General features: G+C 39.1%; 2 protein-coding genes across 5 annotated transcripts in view; one reads left to right on the top strand and one right to left on the bottom strand.

Annotated features, from left to right (window-relative positions):
* kcnd2 (potassium voltage-gated channel, Shal-related subfamily, member 2) overlaps positions 1–2,939 on the top strand; it is a 395,726-nt gene extending 392,787 nt beyond the window's left edge. For both annotated transcript variants that reach the window (XM_063057823.1, XM_063057822.1), the window contains one exon: positions 236–2,939. In XM_063057823.1, coding sequence (XP_062913893.1) covers positions 236–413 — 178 coding nt within the window. In that variant the 3' untranslated portion in view covers positions 414–2,939. The remainder of the gene's footprint in view (positions 1–235) is intronic.
* An 11,426-nt stretch (positions 2,940–14,365) lies between these two features.
* Positions 14,366–17,536, bottom strand: part of tspan12 (tetraspanin 12) — a 70,994-nt gene continuing 67,823 nt past the window's right edge. For 2 of the 3 annotated variants that reach the window (XM_063057821.1, XM_063057820.1), the window contains exon 8: positions 14,366–17,443. In XM_063057821.1, coding sequence (XP_062913891.1) covers positions 17,147–17,443 — 297 coding nt within the window. In that variant the 3' untranslated portion in view covers positions 14,366–17,146. The remainder of the gene's footprint in view (positions 17,444–17,536) is intronic. The other variant, XM_063057819.1, reaches the window with a different exon arrangement.

Raw genomic sequence — 17,536 nt, 5'->3', positions numbered from 1 at the left:
TAAATTAAATGTTCTTATTAAATGTATCTAACTATGAGAGTGGGCCCAATTAAGTTCAATTAAACCAAAAATATTGATTAAGTAAATCAATTAAATGTCTATTCCAATGACAATTTTGTTGTAAACCTTGACTTATATTACATTTATATTTATATTCTGTTGGTGCTTGTGAAACTTTATTTTAGTAACTCACCTGTATACTCATGGCTAACACAAGCTGTGTTCATTCTTCCAGCCGATCCAGTCTGAACGCAAAGTTAGAGGAAAGTGTCAAACTAAATTGTGAGCAATCATACATAACAACAGCAGTAATAAGCATGCCCAGTCCTCTTATCGCAACATCCGAAGGAGATGACAGGCCTGACTCTCCAGAACAAGCAGAAACCAACATTGTAAAAGTGTCAGCACTTTAAAAATCTTACCACGTCAAACGTGAGCCTGGAAAGTCATCTGACCACCTGTGTTGTTCCTGCTATTGAGGAAGTAGAAACGAACATCACAGCTTGAAGGGCAAGTGGTGAACATCAGTGCTTTCCCAGATAGTTTTGCATTGTGAAGTCCATGATAACACTGATCATCGCACTGAAGATATTTATCAGTGAAGTTTGACCTCAGAGTTATGTAACATTGATAGTGAGATGAGCAAAAGAAGGTAACATTAAGCTTGAAAACAATTCTGCAATAATTCCTTTGCAGTTGAGCACAATGAAACATTTTCATTTATGCTACATGTTCGACCCCAAATGCTTGTTTTATTATAAGTACTCATGAACTGGAACAGTGTGCATGGGGGAGGAACAACAAAACCAACTTTCAGAACTTTTCATCTTTACAGCAACATGTATACAGCAAAAGTAAAACAAACCTGTTTAAGTTAGAAAATAATTGTTAGCAGTGGATCGATTAAATTAAATGAAGACCACAGCAATGCATGTTGAATACTCCTTGAGGCATTACCTAACATTCATTGTTTTTCTATACAGTGGGCACGTTCAACACTTCACCAAAATCAGGATCTGTTATTAGAGGGAAATGTATAGGGTACCTTGGAAACTTTGCTAGTTGGCCATTAGTCATTGAAAGACTGTTTAGTTAATACCAGATGGAAAAATAATTGTAGTAATGTGTTTTGATTGATGGTTTATATTAATAGTTTACACTACAATAAAAACATGTGAATAATACACCTTAAATTCAAAAATGTTGTGTTGAGGCTGACAGCTAGAGTAGCTGCACCCAAGTTTCTTTAACTTTTCTTTCCTATATGAGCTTGTCTTTTGTTGCTTATAGCGAGTGCAAGCAATTTTCAGGCAAGCACTTGAATGAGTGAACTTTTAATTGATGTGTACGACAGATTTTATCCTCCTTCATTGCAGCTGCAGTAAGATTAAAAGACTGCTCTTTCTGCATGGACTCCCAGATTTATATGGAACTTAGTGGATGATTATTCAGCAAGCTATGTGCTCCAATCACCTGCAGCTATGGAAGTTGTTCTTGCTATAAATATATGTATATTTTTGAGTCAGTACCTTTAAAAGTACTAATTTTCAGTATTAGGTACAATGTTTTTAATTGGGGATTTTGAGTGTAGTAATATTTAAATACTTAAACCTGTTGTTTTCCTTAAAATGACACAAAGCTATTTTGGAGAGCAGAATATTCTATACTCTCAGCCACAGTTCCAAGGAAAGTGAACCATTATCTGCATGCTCAATATTGAAGAGCATGTTTCAGTGGAGTTAAGCTCTCCCTGGCTTCCTGTACTCCAGACAAACAAAAAACACGAATGATACAGTGCTTCAAACAGAGGTTACAATTGCAGAAGCTTCAAGCTTGCATGATTGAAGTTCTGAGGCAAGGCTGTAAACCTCCCTCTATTTTTTTGTAATGCCATTATATCTAAACTAATATATCAAGTTCACAAATGTGAACTTTAATGGTGTGCTGTCAAATAGGGCATTGTGCTTGGAAAGAAAAATAAGAAGATGATGCTGAGGTTTTATTCTTTGTTTCCCATAGATTGGGTTCTGGCTGAAGCACTGGAAAGTAACACAGCAATACTTAACATCTGAAAAATATCTGGATGTAAACAAAAAAAAAATTGCTTCATACTTTTACAGTCAATGATAACAGAATTGCACCTCGATTTTCCAATGTACACCCATGTATTACTTATGCAAAGTTCCCTCTTAAATTTTTATCACTGTTTTTCTGAGCAGTTTCAATAATAGTGCCCTTAAAATTGTGTTTGTATGAGTGACTCAGAAATCTGTCAGACTTATCGTCCTGGGTTGTAAAATGATTACAGTGTGCAATGCTCTGTGCTGTAAATTAGTTGTAACTTCGTAGTGTTTATGAGTTCAACATCTTCGCTGTTTTGTATTTAAACAGCTTTCATAGGTTTCACTTTAATGAAGCAGCATAATTTGCCACCTATTATGCTCAAAGAAGTAAAACTGTCTGCATGCTTCAGTTGGAAGAGTTGGTATTGTAACTGGCAGTAATGCTTGATAAACGAACAACATTCATTTTCTTAACTACTTGAAGGTTGTCTTGTAAACTATCTACAGATAAGTTGTCCAGACCAGATAGTATGAGAATGGTACGAGATAACAATAAAGTATTTCTGGAGACAACACGTGCAATTGGGAAATAGAATGTAACACTTAAAACTTACAGTGGTAAAGAGAATAGATGAGCTAAACAACTTGAACTGTAATATATACACAGAAATAATGTGTTGTTGAAATGGAAGTATTCGATTGAATCTGCAATCAAAAATTGTGTATTCACATAGTTTTTGAAAACAAAGAAACATTAGAGACATAAGATACATAAAATGATTCCCATGTATGAAAGTTGAGATTAAAATGTTTTAATTTTTGAGCACGTGTTTTATGTCACTTCAATAATGTATTATTCATTGAAGGCCAGTTGTTTCCCACAAAATAAGTTTCTTTATTAAAATTTTAAAAAAGGAAGCATTCGGGTTCTTTAATTATCCGGGTAGTACCATGTATTTACTTGATTGACCAATTACTGTTACAATCCACCTACACTGATGAGATCCAGCCTTTCCTGTCTCACTCTTTTCAAAGTCACTGCTATAAAGCTTCTGATATGACCCTCAGGCTTAAATGAGGCATACTTTTCTCCAATTATGGATTGTGGACATCAGAGCTACCATGTTTTTCCTTCACTATAAACTCAGTATCCTTTCCAATTTTGCTCTTTTAAAACACAACTTTGCTGACTTTCTAATTACAGTTCTTTTTCACAAGTACCATTGATTTCTACCCCTGTAACATCACCCATCCTTACCCCACCCCATCCACAGTCCACTCCTGCTCCCGTTTAGGACCATGTTCCAATACTTCCCTATTCCAACTTTTCAACGTACTGCATACCCTGTGGCAAACTTCAGGTCATCCAAATGTTGTAAAAGATAACAAACTTGGAGGTGTGATTAGTAGTGAGCACAAGAATAATAGACTGTACAAGAACATGGGTAGCTAGTAGATCAGACAAACTAGTGACTGATAAAATTTAATACAGAAAAGTACAGAGTTGCATATTTGCAGAAAAACTGGGATTTTTCTCTATTTTTCTATTAAATAGACTATATAGCACAGTATTAAGAGGTTTGCAAAAGCCTAGGGACCGAGTATAAAATCTTTGACGATGCTAGAACATGTTTCCCTAGAAATTCTAATACATCATTAAATAAGAATGTTTCAAATCAGCTACCATCATCCCTGTACCAAAGAACTCTACACCTTCAGAACTAAACGACCACCGCCAATCATCACATATGTATACACAAACCAAATGAAAAACTGTTTCGCTGGACCATGGTGCACCCACAAAACATATTATATATCACACACCGCACATAAACCAAAATATTACAATAAATAAGTTAAAATAGAATTCAAAATGCTCGCAGTGTACAGCACAGGTAAACAGTACAGTATGCAGAAACAACACACTGACCTAGTGACAGTCCTCAGTGTGGTAGAGTATTCTTTAGTCTCACACCCTGAGAGAAAAAGCTGTTACAGGGAAGTCTGCAACATTCCCAGTGAATGTCACAAATGGGGAGGGGCCTCCCCAGTGGCCCTCTGAAGGGTCTTACAGTCTGATGCCTTGCACCTCCGTACCACACAGTGATGAAGCCAGACTGGACACTCTGGATGGTGTTCCTATAGAAAGTTCTTAGAATGGGGGCAGGGAGTCTCGCAGGCCTCAGTCTCCTCAGAAAGTGAGGGGGGTGTTGTAGGTCCAGGTTAGATCGTTCATTATATGCACACCAAGGAACTTCATGCTCTTCACTCTCTCCACAGCAGAGCCATTGATGAGCAATGGAGAGTAATCAACCTGTACCTTCCTGAAGTCCACTATCATTTTTGTCTTGTTCACGTTGAGGCTCGGGTTGTTGTTCTCATGCCCTTTGACAAGCCTCTCTACCTCTCGGTATGCCGACTCATCATCACTGCAGATGAAGCCAGCCACCATGTATTCTCAGCAAACTTGATGGTGCAGTTTGGGCTGAATCTGGACGTGCAGTTTTGAGTCAGCTGCCTGAACAACAGTGGGCTGAACACACAGCCCTGGGGCAAACCAGTGCTTAGTGTGATGAAGCTTGAGATTTTGCTGCCAACTCAGACTGACTGGGTTCATTCCATTAGGAAGTCTGGATGCAAACCACTCCTCCCTCCCTATCATCCTCAAAAGGGAGAGCCCCGTAGGGCTGTGTGCTGAGCCCATTGCTGTACACTCTGCTTACACATGACTGCCTGGCCAAACACCCACGCAATCACATTGTAAAGTTTGCCATGACACAACAGTAGTGGGGCTCACCACCAACAATAATAAGGTGGCTACAGAGAGGAAGTGGAAGAGCTCAAGGTCTACTACTACTACTACTACGTCGACTCAGGCCTAGGGGGCTGGCTTTGGGCACGATGACAGACTCTCCACTTCTCCCTCTCCCTCATCAGTGTGTTCAGTTCATTTACATTAGCCGTGCTGCGTGTTGACCATGGTCTTGGGAGGGCGCCCGGGGTTCATCCTCCCGTGCTTGGGCTCCCATATGATGACTAGGCTGGCAGGTAGCTCCGGGTGGCATAGACAGTGCCCCACTAGTTGCAGTCTTCTCTCAATTTTAGTGGTGAGCATCGGTAGGTTGTTACAGAGCTCGACGTTCATCATGTGCTGTTGCCAACTCACGTCAAGAGTCATCCAGAGCATTTGTGTATAACAACTATCCAGAGACTTTCGCATTGTCTTGGTGAGTGTCCACATCTCGCATCCGTACGTGAGAACGGACTCTATGACCGCTATGAAAATCCTCTTTTTAAGCCCTCTGGTCAGGTTCAACTTCCAGATTTCCTTCATGTCGTTCATAGCCCCCCACGCCAGCACCTTCCATATCTTTATGTCCTTCTCCAAACTCATCATTCTTGGCCCGAGGTACTTGTAGTCAAAGACTTCCTTAATGGTATCATTCTCTATGGTCTTGAGAGTACCCTTGTCGCAGTTAAACGCCATGTACTCTGTCTTTTTAGCGTTTAGCTGAAGTCCAATTTTATTGCATTCAATTTCCACTTCTGTCAGTAGCTGCTGTGCTTCCTTCATCTAGTCAGAGAGCTCAAGGTCTGGTGCAAGGCAAATAACCTTTTTGTCAATGTCGATAAGACAAAGGAGATGGTTATTGACTTTAGGAGAACTCACACCTCTCTTTACTTCAGTGGCACAGCAGAGGAAACTGCGAGCAGTTTCAAACTCCTGGGAGTGCTCAACTCACACAATATCTCATGGTCCCAGAGCACATTATAGACAATCAGGAACGCTCACCAATTCCTCTGCTTTCTGAGGACACTAAAGAGAGCTGGGCTATGCTCACGTCATTCTACAGAAGAGAGCATCCTAATAAGCTGCATGGTATAGGAACTGCACTGCAACAGACAGGAAGGATCTACATGGACAGTCAAAACTGCCCAAATCATCACTGGTACCAGCATACCTGCCATCAAGGACATATATATAGCAAAGTGCCAAAAAAAGGGCCAGTAACATCATGAAGGATCCCACCCACCCTGGTCATGGACTGTCTGTCCCACTCCCATCAGAGAGGAGGCTACATAGTGTCCACACCAGTACCACCAGACTCAAAAACAGTTACTTTCCCCTAGCAGCAAGACTGATTGACACCACCCCTCCACACCCACAACCATCTGTACTTTATCATTTCCTGTCAATCACGTTATGTACGGACACTTCCTGTGCCAGGCATCACTTTAGGGACATACAATTAATATATGTATATAAGCTATTTTATGTATTTATATTTATTGTGATTTTTATTATTATTCCATTCCTAATCTTACTGTGTTTCTTTGTGCTTCATCGGACCTGCAGAAACAATTATGAGACCATAAGATAAAGGAGCAGAACTGGGCCATTTGGCCCATCGAGTCTACTCTGCTATTTCATCATGGCTGATCTATTTTCCCTCTCAACCCAATCTATTGCCTTCTCCCCGTGTCCCTTCATGCCTGACCAATCAAGAAACTATCAATCTCTACCTTAAAAACATCCAATGATTTGGCCTCCACAGCTGACTGTGGCAATGAATTCTGCTGATTCACCACTCTCTGGCAAAAGAAATTCCTCCTCATCTCCATTCTAAAAGGGCATCCCTCTATTCTGAGGCTGTGTCATACTACCATAGGAAACATCCTCTCCACGTCCACTCTATCAAGGCCTTTCAACATTTAGTAAGTTTCAATGAGGTCACTCATCATTCTTCTGAATCCCAGCGAGTACAGGTCCAGAGCCATCAAACAATCTTCATATGACAAGCCCTTCAATCCTGGAATCATTTTCATGAACCTCCTTTGAACCCTCTCCAGTATCAGGATATCCTTTCTTAGATAAGGCACCCAAGACTGCTCACAATCATCCAAGTGAGGCCTCGCAGTGACTTAAAATCCTCACCATTACATCCTTGCTTTTATATTTTAACTCTCTCGAAATGAATGCTGACATTGCATTTGCCTTCCTCACCACCAACTCAAATTGCAAATTAACCTTCAGGAATCCTGCACAAGTCCCTTTGTACCTCAGATTTTTGAATTTTCTCTCCATTTAGAAAATAGTCTCTGATTTTATTTCTTCTATCTAAGTGCGTGACCATACACTTCCTGACACTGTATTCCATCTGCCACTTATTTGCCCATTCTCCTAATCTATAATCCTTCTGTAGCCTCTCTTCTTCCTTAAAACTACCTGCCCCTCCACCTATCTTTGGATCATCCACAAACTTGGCCACAAAGCCATCAATTCCGTCATCCAAATCATTGACATATAACATAAAAAGAATCTGTCCTGGCATCACTAGTCAATGGCAGCCAACCAGAAAAGGCTCCCTTTATTCACACACATTGCCTCCTGCCAATCAGCCAATGCTTTATCCATGCTACTATATTATTATTTAATTCTCCTTTACACTTGTGTACTGGAAATGCCATTAAACAATCTTTAATCTTAATAAGTCACCAGCACAAATCAAGTGGAGTCAAGATATATGTGACCCACTATCATTGTGGAGGATAGAATTTTGCTTCAGTACAATATGTCTTTCCAGTCTCTGGAACTGGGATGGGAAGATTAGTGATGGTAGAGAACTGGATCTTGAGGACTGACACTTGGTTATGGTGTGGATCTAAGTGGATCTGGCAGCATATTTAAGGGATAGGGATCGAAGACCAGCAGCATGTCAGGACAGTGGGCTGGGATCAGGGATCACCAGTACAAGGAGAGGGAGGAATTGGGATTGGTGCATTCAATCAAGGTGAATCACAGTGTGGCAAAGAAAACCAAATTAGCTACATGGTATACTGGGCAATGTGATCAGTGAATTTTAATGACAAACGATTTTATTTATCCGGGAGTCATGCTTGATATAGCACAGTGCTAGCAGGACCATGTTTTTCTAAGCATACAGTATCTAGCAATATGCATCCCTGGGATCTGGGTTCCAAGTTCTTCTGCAAAGAGTATTTCCTGGGGAATTTTTATTCCAGGCATGTAGAAACCTGACCTTCATGAACAGAGGGACTGAATACAAGAACAAAGAGATCATCGCAAATCTTGTTAGATTGCTATTTTATGAAGAACGTGAAGGCCTTCAAGAAATGATAGAAAAGACTCCATGGACAGGTTTCAGGATTGAGGAATTGCAACTACAGAGTTAAACTGAATAAGCTGCTATTGTTATCCTTGGAACAAAGAACTTAGAGAAGATTTTATAGAACACCAAAAGATCATGAGACATTCAAGCAGAGAGAAACTGTTCCTAATAGTCAATTATTCAAAGAACAGAGCACACAGAGTCAAAGAATAAGGTTAAAAAAAAACACAAAGGGATACGAGTAATTTTTGAAGCTTTTTAAGATGCAGAACCATTTGCCCACAAGGATAATAAAAGGTACCAAGTGGCACTGATTCTGCAAGTACAGTGGCAACCTGCTATGCTGTATTAACACTATGCTCTACCTTGGATCTGTAATACTGGTCTTTCTGCCCTTCATTGGTTTCCACATCCTGGACTCATATTTAATGACCCATTTCCTACTCAATCCAACCCAGCACTCTCATCCAGGCCACGCACCAATCCCATGGCTGTGCCTGCAGGATCCTTTACAGTGGAAGCCTTTACTCCATGACCGTTACATAATAGCTTATTCTTATCAAAGGCATGATTTTAAATACCTGTAATGTTCAGTCATTTGAAAGTGGTTTAAAAGGATTTAAATGTTGTTGAAAAAATGGTTTACAAATCTACATATCTAATTAAAATAGATTAAATGACAGCAAAAGCATATACAAAACCAATTGAAAGGAAACACTTAGCCTACATTTTCTTTCCACTGAAAGTTGATGGTTCCATGCCAACAAATAGGATTGTTGCTTTTATACAGCTGCCAGGACGTGCATCAGCATCTTTTGTAAGGAAGTGTACAGAGATGTAAAAGGACCTAGTGAAATGAATGGCTGGAGATTTGCTACAGATATTGTTCCCTGTATTGGGACACAATCCAAACCGATGTGTAAGAATTCTATGCAAAAAATCACTCTTAAGACTTGTTAATTGTTAGTTTATTTGCTGAGCTGCAAAGAGCATGAAAGTTCCATGTTTTATTCCGACTGTGCTGAACAATCTGTTATAATGGATCAGACAATTATCCTTAACCCTGCTGGAATTCAGAAGGAATAAGTCAACCACAGGACATTTCTAATCTGCATTTTTGTATCTTATATAAATATACTGTTATTTAAATCATAATGGTTATTACATAATATCCTTAGTGAAATGAAAGTACAGATACCAGGTTAGGTTAGATCAGTCTCAGCTTTTAAATTACCCACGGTTTATTACATGTAAAGTTTTCAAGTCACGTACAGCGACTGGAGACTGGACTTGAGTCTTTTGAAACCAAATTAATATTTTTTTAAATATTTGCACCTAGTTTCATCTGAAATATCAGGAAGTAGTTATTACTCATCCAAAATCATCTTTAACATTCTTTCTTTGTCCATTCCCTGCCACCCCCCCACCAACTACACACACAAACTTTTTGTGTAATTTAAATTGTGTCTTTGACTTACGACATTAATTCAGTTCCTCACTTCATAGATGATTTACTATGCTTTGAGCATTTTGATTTTTGACATATTTCTTGGCATTTCTGATCTAATCATTTGTTACTTTGAATCACATCCTGTTTTCTCTGCTATCAGCCACATCTGCATCTTCATCATTACAAAATAATCTGTGTAATTAAAACTTGCGTACACACAGGAATTACATAGGGCATGGCCGTATGAAAGCTCACACTGTTATTGGAATAAAGAACACTTTAACATCCAGAATTTTCTAGTGGTACTGAGAAATATTGGTTTTGGATAATGTCTCCGGTATTTTCACTGTTCTGGACCACTTTGGTGCTGTCTAACTGGTTATGGAGTGGCAGATATTTGAAAGAAAGCACAGAACCAAAAACAGCTGTCTCTGTACCACCGTAATATTTTCTAAGGAAGATCAAATAAAAAGCATGTGCAATAGAGTAAACAATTTTACCAATAAGATGTATAATACTACATATGCTGTCTTTTAAAGAGGATCTTTAAATGTTGATTTTTGAATACTCAGTATTCCATAGAAATAGAATGCCTTTTGTGTGTTATAGGGCATTTTGAGACTACTCATCACTTCTATGTAAAATGGTACTTGTGAAGAAATTCAATTTAGAATATCTCATCTCAGCCTCATACATGTTCATAACAATTTCACAAAACTAAAATACTCAGCCAGAAGCATTCAGGGCAGTGTATTAACCCACAATTTCGGCAATGGTCTTTTTCATTCATAAATTCAGCTGCATAAGACAACATCCAGGTTTATGCTAAGATTGGCATTTATGTGATGCAAATATTATTTGCCATATCAATCAATATTACCGAAAAGAGTCCCAATACTGCCATTTATTTTTATTATCATTGCTGATTTTCCTACCATCTCAAACCAAATCTTGTTTCCTAAAAAGACGATTGGATCAGTCATGAAAATACCACTGTACTAGACGAAAGGCGATATGTTTTACAGTGCCGTGTACACTCTCAGCAAAAATCTAATAAAAGTACAAGTCTAGCAAATATGTACACTCTCCTGTTTTTTTTTTGATGAATGTAGCAGAAAGGAAACTGCAGATGCGGCAATCCGGAGCAGATAGTCAAGATGAGCTCTGATGTAGAGTCACAATCCAAAATGTCATCCACCCCTTTGGCGATGCTACTGGCCCTGCAGAGTTCTTCCAACAGTTTTCTGTTTTGCACTACAATTAGGAAGCTTAACATGCCCAGAGTAAAACAATGTTCATTTGTTAGTCTATACGTTCACTCTTTTCCCAGCATGCAGTGGTGTGGAGGCAATTGCGTGAAGGAACACTTCCACTTTGCTGCAAAGGTATAACTGTGGTTCCCAACCGGGCCTTCGGTTCAGCTGTTCCCATTTTTTTCTGAGGACAAGAATTCCTTTTAAAACTGTCCAAGTACAAATCGATAAAGGAGTTTTAAAGTAATCCAGGATAAGACATTAGCTGTTCCGATTTCATACTAACACCATCTTTGATAATGCTTTCTTGTGGCATCCGTTAGTCTTGCGAGACCATGGATCTGCGCCTGGAAAGTCTTCACTCTCCAGGGCGCAGGCCTGGGCAAGGTTGTATGGAAGACCAGCAGTTGCCTATGCTGCAAGTCTCCCCTCTCCACGACACCGATGTTGTCCAAGGGAAGGGCATTAGGACCCATACAGCTTGGCACCAGTGTCGTCGCAGAGCAATGTGTGATTGTGCCTTGCTCAAGGACACAACACATTGCCTCGGCAGGGGCTCGAACTCACGACCTTCAGGTCGCTAGTCCAATGCCTTAACCACTTGGCCACGTGGCCACACTTCTTGTGGCAATGTTCCATATACGTGAACTCCATAGTGGGAAAAGCTTCACTGTGGTTATTGGGGCTGTATCCACTACTTTCTGTAGCTGTTTCTGTTCCTGGTGGTTCCATGCCAGGTAGTAATGATACCATTTAGGATATCTCCATTGTGCAACTATGGAAGTTTATCAAAGCTTTTGGTAATTTGTTGAATCTACGCACACTTTGATGAAAGTAGAGTCACTGTTGTACGTTCTTTGTGATGATGGTCATGTGCTGGTCCCAGGCCAGATCCTCTGATATGTTAACGCCAAGGAATTTAAAACCACTGACTTCTCCATCTTCATTTCCCTAATGAGGACTGACTCTTGGACCTCTGGCTTCTTCCTCCTGCAGTCAATAACCAGCTGTTTGGTTTTGTTGACACTGAGTGAGAGGTTGTTGTAGTGGTACAACTCAACCAGATCTTTGATTTCCCTCCTAAATACTGATTTGTCACTATCTTTGATTCTGCCAACAACAATGGTGTCATCAACATACTTATATTTGCATTGGAGCTGTACTTAACCATACAATTGCAGGTAAAAAGTGAAGTAAGAGCAGGCAGCTAAGCACATAGCCCTGAGGTGCACCTGTGCTAATGGTGAGTGAGGAGGAGATATATACTAACTGGGGTCTGCCAATGAGGAAATCCAGAATTCAGTTGCACAAGGAGGCACTGAGGCTCAGGTTTTCAAGCTCAGTGATGAGTTTCAAAGGGATGAGGGCTGCAATCAATGGTGACAATGCAATCATCCCTGGGGCCAGCTCTATCACTCAGTGTTTAGTAAAGGTGACAGATCATCTAAATGTTAAGTTGTTTACATTTTACTGTTTCACAGTACACAAAGGCCCAATTGCAAAGTCTGCCATATTTTTGTGAAACTTCAGAGTTAGATACCTGATGTTGATCAGTTAATTACACGTCAAGAGACTTCAGCACAAGTTACACTCAAAATGTATTTCCATTAAATAATTAATGCAGCTGTTCTGTTTGGAAAAGAATGCAATCATGACTTACTTGAGATAATCATTGATTATTATTTAATTAATTTGCACCTCAGGCAACATATTTGAGATTTAAGAAAAATTGATGCATCAGTCATTCAGATCACTCACTGAAACAAAACTAAAATTAGTGCTGTTAGTGACTGTTGATTGGCTTCCTGACAGCTAAATAAAAGATCAAAATGGTTAAGTCATAAATCAAGAACAAATTAAATTAGCTGGAATTAATTTTCATCATTAAATGGACAGAAGAGATTACTTACGCACCCATCAATCAGTCAATGCGATGCCAAGTTTAACCTGTACCCCTTTTATATGTAAAACCTGAAACCTCCACTGTTTTATTTAAATGGTTACAATAAAATGTTTTGTCCAAATAATCTAGCCACATGTGGTGTATGCTTTCTTGTTATCTGTTCAAGGTTTTTAATATTGAGATGTTATTTAAAGATAAATCATCAGTGAATGTCAGGTCATTACACGCTGCACTGTTTGTCATTTGGGGAAACAAAATAAGGAAAACTCTTTTCCCCACTCAGAAGATGGCGAGTCTTTGGAATTCTCTACTCCAGAAAGCTGCAGAGCTCAATCTCGCATATTACTGTAATTCAAGGGATTTTCAAAGAATAGATTCTGGATCTAATTACTGAAATGGCCCATTGCACCTGTATTCAGTGATTTGCAGGTCACCCTGGCACAAACTGTGAGAGTGCAAAACCTATCTGGGCATTGTTCCATTCTGAGGGACACGTGGAGACAACAATTGGAGTCATTGCCTTCAGGCCTCTACAACTGGTCCCCTGGTCCCCCTTAACACACAAAGCTTCTCTCCTGGCATCCATTGCATTGACCAGGACTTGAAATGCCTTCCTGATTAATGTGAAAGCTGCTGTCTCCATGGCAACCATAGTGTGATTTGCATCAGTCTACCATAGGGAGTGTGTCTTTAATAGCTGTACAGTAAATTGGCAGAAGCTGCATTCAACCAGTTGTGGGGTTCCGTCCCAAACAATGTATGGACTATTTGCTGGAACACCACACAAAATCTGTTTCAATTCCTTCCCCACCCCACTCCCCAAATCAAGTGCACTATTTGCTTTTTCTGGGAATTGGTACTAAATACAAAATGGTTGAATTCATTAAAAAAAAAACAGGTGAAATTCAGTTTCTAAGTTTAAAAAAAAATCCAAAATGTCATCCAAAGCTTTGACCAGATTCCACTGATGTTACTTTTAATCCTTAAATCACTTAAGCATATGAATATTTTGAGCTTGAAGTTGCCAAAGAGCAAGAGATGGACAGGGCAAACAACTTACTTCACCTTAATCAAGCATGAAATCAAAACATGACGATTACCAAAGTGATTAAATAATGAATTCAATGTTCAGAAAGCGAAAAAGAAAGATTGAGCAAATTTCCAGCAAATAAAACTTACAACAAATGAGACGCTAGATTTCTGAATGCCTCCGATCATCTGCTTACAAACTCACCTGCTGTGGAGCACATCAAAAATCAAATTAAAATGAAAATAGGAAAAAATGGTAAAATCACTCAGCAGGTCAGGCATGGTGGTTTCACAGAAGGCATGAAGATCTTTGTCCTAAAATGTTAGATGATTTTCACTCTCCACCGATGCCCAGAATCGCCAGGTTTTCTTTGATTTTTGAGAGAGAAAGACAATTTGTGCTCATTGCTCTGTCCGCAGTTGCTTCTCCTCATTGACATCCCTGACTCTGCTGAACACAGATCTCTCAGCCTAATTGTTGGGAAATTCAAGGAAGTGTGTTGTGTATTTAATATTCCAGTAATATTTGAGTAACATTGTAAATATATTGTTTAATTAAGATTCTTTGTTTACATAATTTAATATGGGTTATATACAAGTACGTGAATGGCTTACGTTATCATGCCACCATGTCATATCTGAATGCCTCACTAAAAGAAGAAAGCCAGATACACACAAGAGTTGCCAGGTTCATGTGTTTTTTCTTTTGATTAGTTTTCAGAGTTACAAAATATAATAGTCTGTGGTTTATTGCTCCAGGACAAGTGACTTCAACCTTGTTATTCCCAGATTCAAGCAAATCTATTGGTTTTTAAGAGGAAACTGGGTAATAGTTACTTTCTTAAACACGAGGAATTCTGCAGATGCTAGAAATTCAAGCAACACACATCAAAGTTGCTGGTGAACACAGCAGGCGTTACTTTCTATTTAAAATTCCTTTCATAGTTACAAAGTTCTTAGTAATATCAAACATCTTTCACATGGATTCCATCTTGTCTTGGATCCCTCCATGTAGAAGCACGGAGACATTTATAAGTGTTCCTTGAACCATTTCTCCTCCTATTCCCCAAGACTATCACAAGGACCTGTGTTGCCATACACTTTTCTTCCTTCAGCACCAACATTTTGTTCAATGTCAAAATTGCTCCTGCCAAGTCCATTTCATTTTTCATTTTGTTTGACAGTTTAATGAAAAAGTTGCTTTAAAGTGCAAGCTATGATTTTTTTTATTATCAATGCCATAAATCTTCTTCTCTCAACTTTCCTTCCATTTCATTCCTCCTTCCAATTTCAGTGTTAAAATAAGGCAAATAATGTCCTTCTCTGATCTTGAATAATCAGTGCACGCCAAACTTGATCTCATTCCGTCCACCCCAATACATTGCAAACAAAGCACAAAGTTGGCCTTTTTAGTTCACTTTGCCTCTGTGTTCATTTCCGTCAGCTGTCTTGTAATTGCACAACTTTCCCTGTTCCCCCCATTATTAGTGTTCTCACTACACCTGCACCTCCACAGTGAGGTTCAATCAGGTGAAACACAAACAAGAATTTTTAATTAGTTAAAACGTACTTAAGTGTTTTAAACCTTTTCCTTAAAACAGAATTTCTAGATTTTGTAAACTCATTACCTACATTTGATTAAAAAATAAACAATTCTTTGAAATATCAGGCATTCTTTGAAACTCAAAGAAGCACAGATAATGACATTAGATAGTTGCAAGGATTTCCAGTCATACAATTTGGAAACATGCCCCTTGGCTCACCATTTTCATGCTGACCACCAAGCACCCAAAATAAACTAATCCCAATTATTTCCCCCACCACCCACGAACAATCCCCCTTCCCTGATTTTCCTGCCACCTAAGCTATACCAGAAGCAATTTAAAGCAGGGAATTAACACACTGGCCAGCAGAGTTTTGGCATATTGGAGCAACGTGTACATCCACAGAAACAACACTCATGATTAGATCACATCGGACTCACTGACCTTGAGCTTGTACCCACTGCACCACTCATTGTTTTATGGGTGGATCTTATTCTGCCTACCCATTTCACCTGATAGCAGCGTTGGAGCCCCAAGAGCTGACAGGGCTTCACTCAACTCCCAGACACTCTCAGCTAGCAAGATTGACCTTCCAAGTGCAGAGAAGCTGGGGGAATGAGGAACACAGGCTGCAAGTGCGAGGGACAAGTCAAACTCAGAAAAATCCACTCCAGTAACTCATTCTCCCTGCTGCTTTTTCACACTCAGGAGGCACAAACGAAGAAATAAAAAGGAACAAAAAAAATAAGAACAGCTAATACTATCATTTTGTAGCAAATTTCAAACTATTTTGCATCTTATGGTCAACAAATTTATTAACAACTTCCAAAATTAAACAGTAAATGAATTGTAGTATACACCTTACACTGAGTGTGCCAACTCCCCAAATATTTCTTTACAATCCTTTTGACTATATATTATTGAAACGCAATTAGGACAATTATGATACATGTATTCTGCAATATTCAGTTATTAAATGCTAAATGCATAAAAGATAATTTGCATTTACCTTCTGAGTAAAGAAATCCTATCAGGCTCCTCATACATCTAATGTTTTAATGAGAAAGGTGAAGACTTGCAACATGGAATTAGAAAGAAGTTAATTCTAAACATCAAGAATTTGAATTGCAATTATGTGCAAAACATGAACACAAAACATTAAATCACTCACACCAGCATTTGTTAATGCAGAACGTAAACACACAAGTACTACCAACTTTGATTGAATCTGCATTTCCCTCTCCCCAAGCACACCGCTCCCCTCCCCACCCCCATCAGGCCAAAATACAGTAATCAGTCATTTCTGGCAATTTTCATTGCCAAGCTTAATCACCTGATCTATTACAGCAGCTCAAGTATTCTATAAAATTAAAAAAATCAATGTTAATTAAAGTTCTTCTATGTTGGTCAGAATGCTTTTGAGAAAAGATGAACTATATGCTTGACATCTTTATGCAGTTTATTGAATCAGGCAAAGCCCAGTACCTGGAAATCAACCTTTGTTTTGGATCTCTATAGAGGCAAGGATAAGAATCTTGTCATGAGGGAATGACACCCAGAGAGACTGGCACTCGAGTGCAGATCTTACGTAGCAGCAGAATAAAAGTGCCTTAATCAAAATAAATTATTTGCAGATTACTTCATCAAGTCATTTTTTTTTACTGTCTCTAGTTTCTTTGCTTGGAATGGTGGTTTAATAGACAATTGATGTACAAAGGCAGAAGTTGTTCTTATCGAATATATCCAGCATTCTATTGATCTGACCAAGTCCAGCTACAATTCCTCGATTTCAAACTGTGTGTAAAAGCTGTTTGTTGCACCTGCCTGTTTCAGTTCACTACTTCGGGGGGCTTGTTTCAATAATTCTACTGAATGGCAGACAAGGTGCTGGGGTGTAGTCTTTTTTTGACCAGCCTGTGGCTCCTTTTTGTCATAATACAATGCCCACAGGAATGTAACAGTGAGTATCATGGCCAGTAACTGTGCTACTCCAATGGATATCCCAAGAAACCTTAACATCTGCAGTTGTTTGGTCCCACGCAAAAAATTGTACATTTTCTGTCCACAGCCCTGCATCAAAAGGAAAAGACATTATGGTGAATAATATGGAAATAAGATCCTGCAATTAACTGCTGAAAAAATGAAGTTTAAAGTGCAATCCAT

Source organism: Mobula hypostoma, chromosome 9 (genome assembly GCF_963921235.1).
Source record: "Mobula hypostoma chromosome 9, sMobHyp1.1, whole genome shotgun sequence".
NCBI classification, from domain to species: domain Eukaryota; kingdom Metazoa; phylum Chordata; class Chondrichthyes; order Myliobatiformes; family Myliobatidae; genus Mobula; species Mobula hypostoma.
The sequence above is the reverse complement of the archived record's forward strand: the minus strand, read 5'-3'. Positions and strand labels throughout refer to the sequence as shown.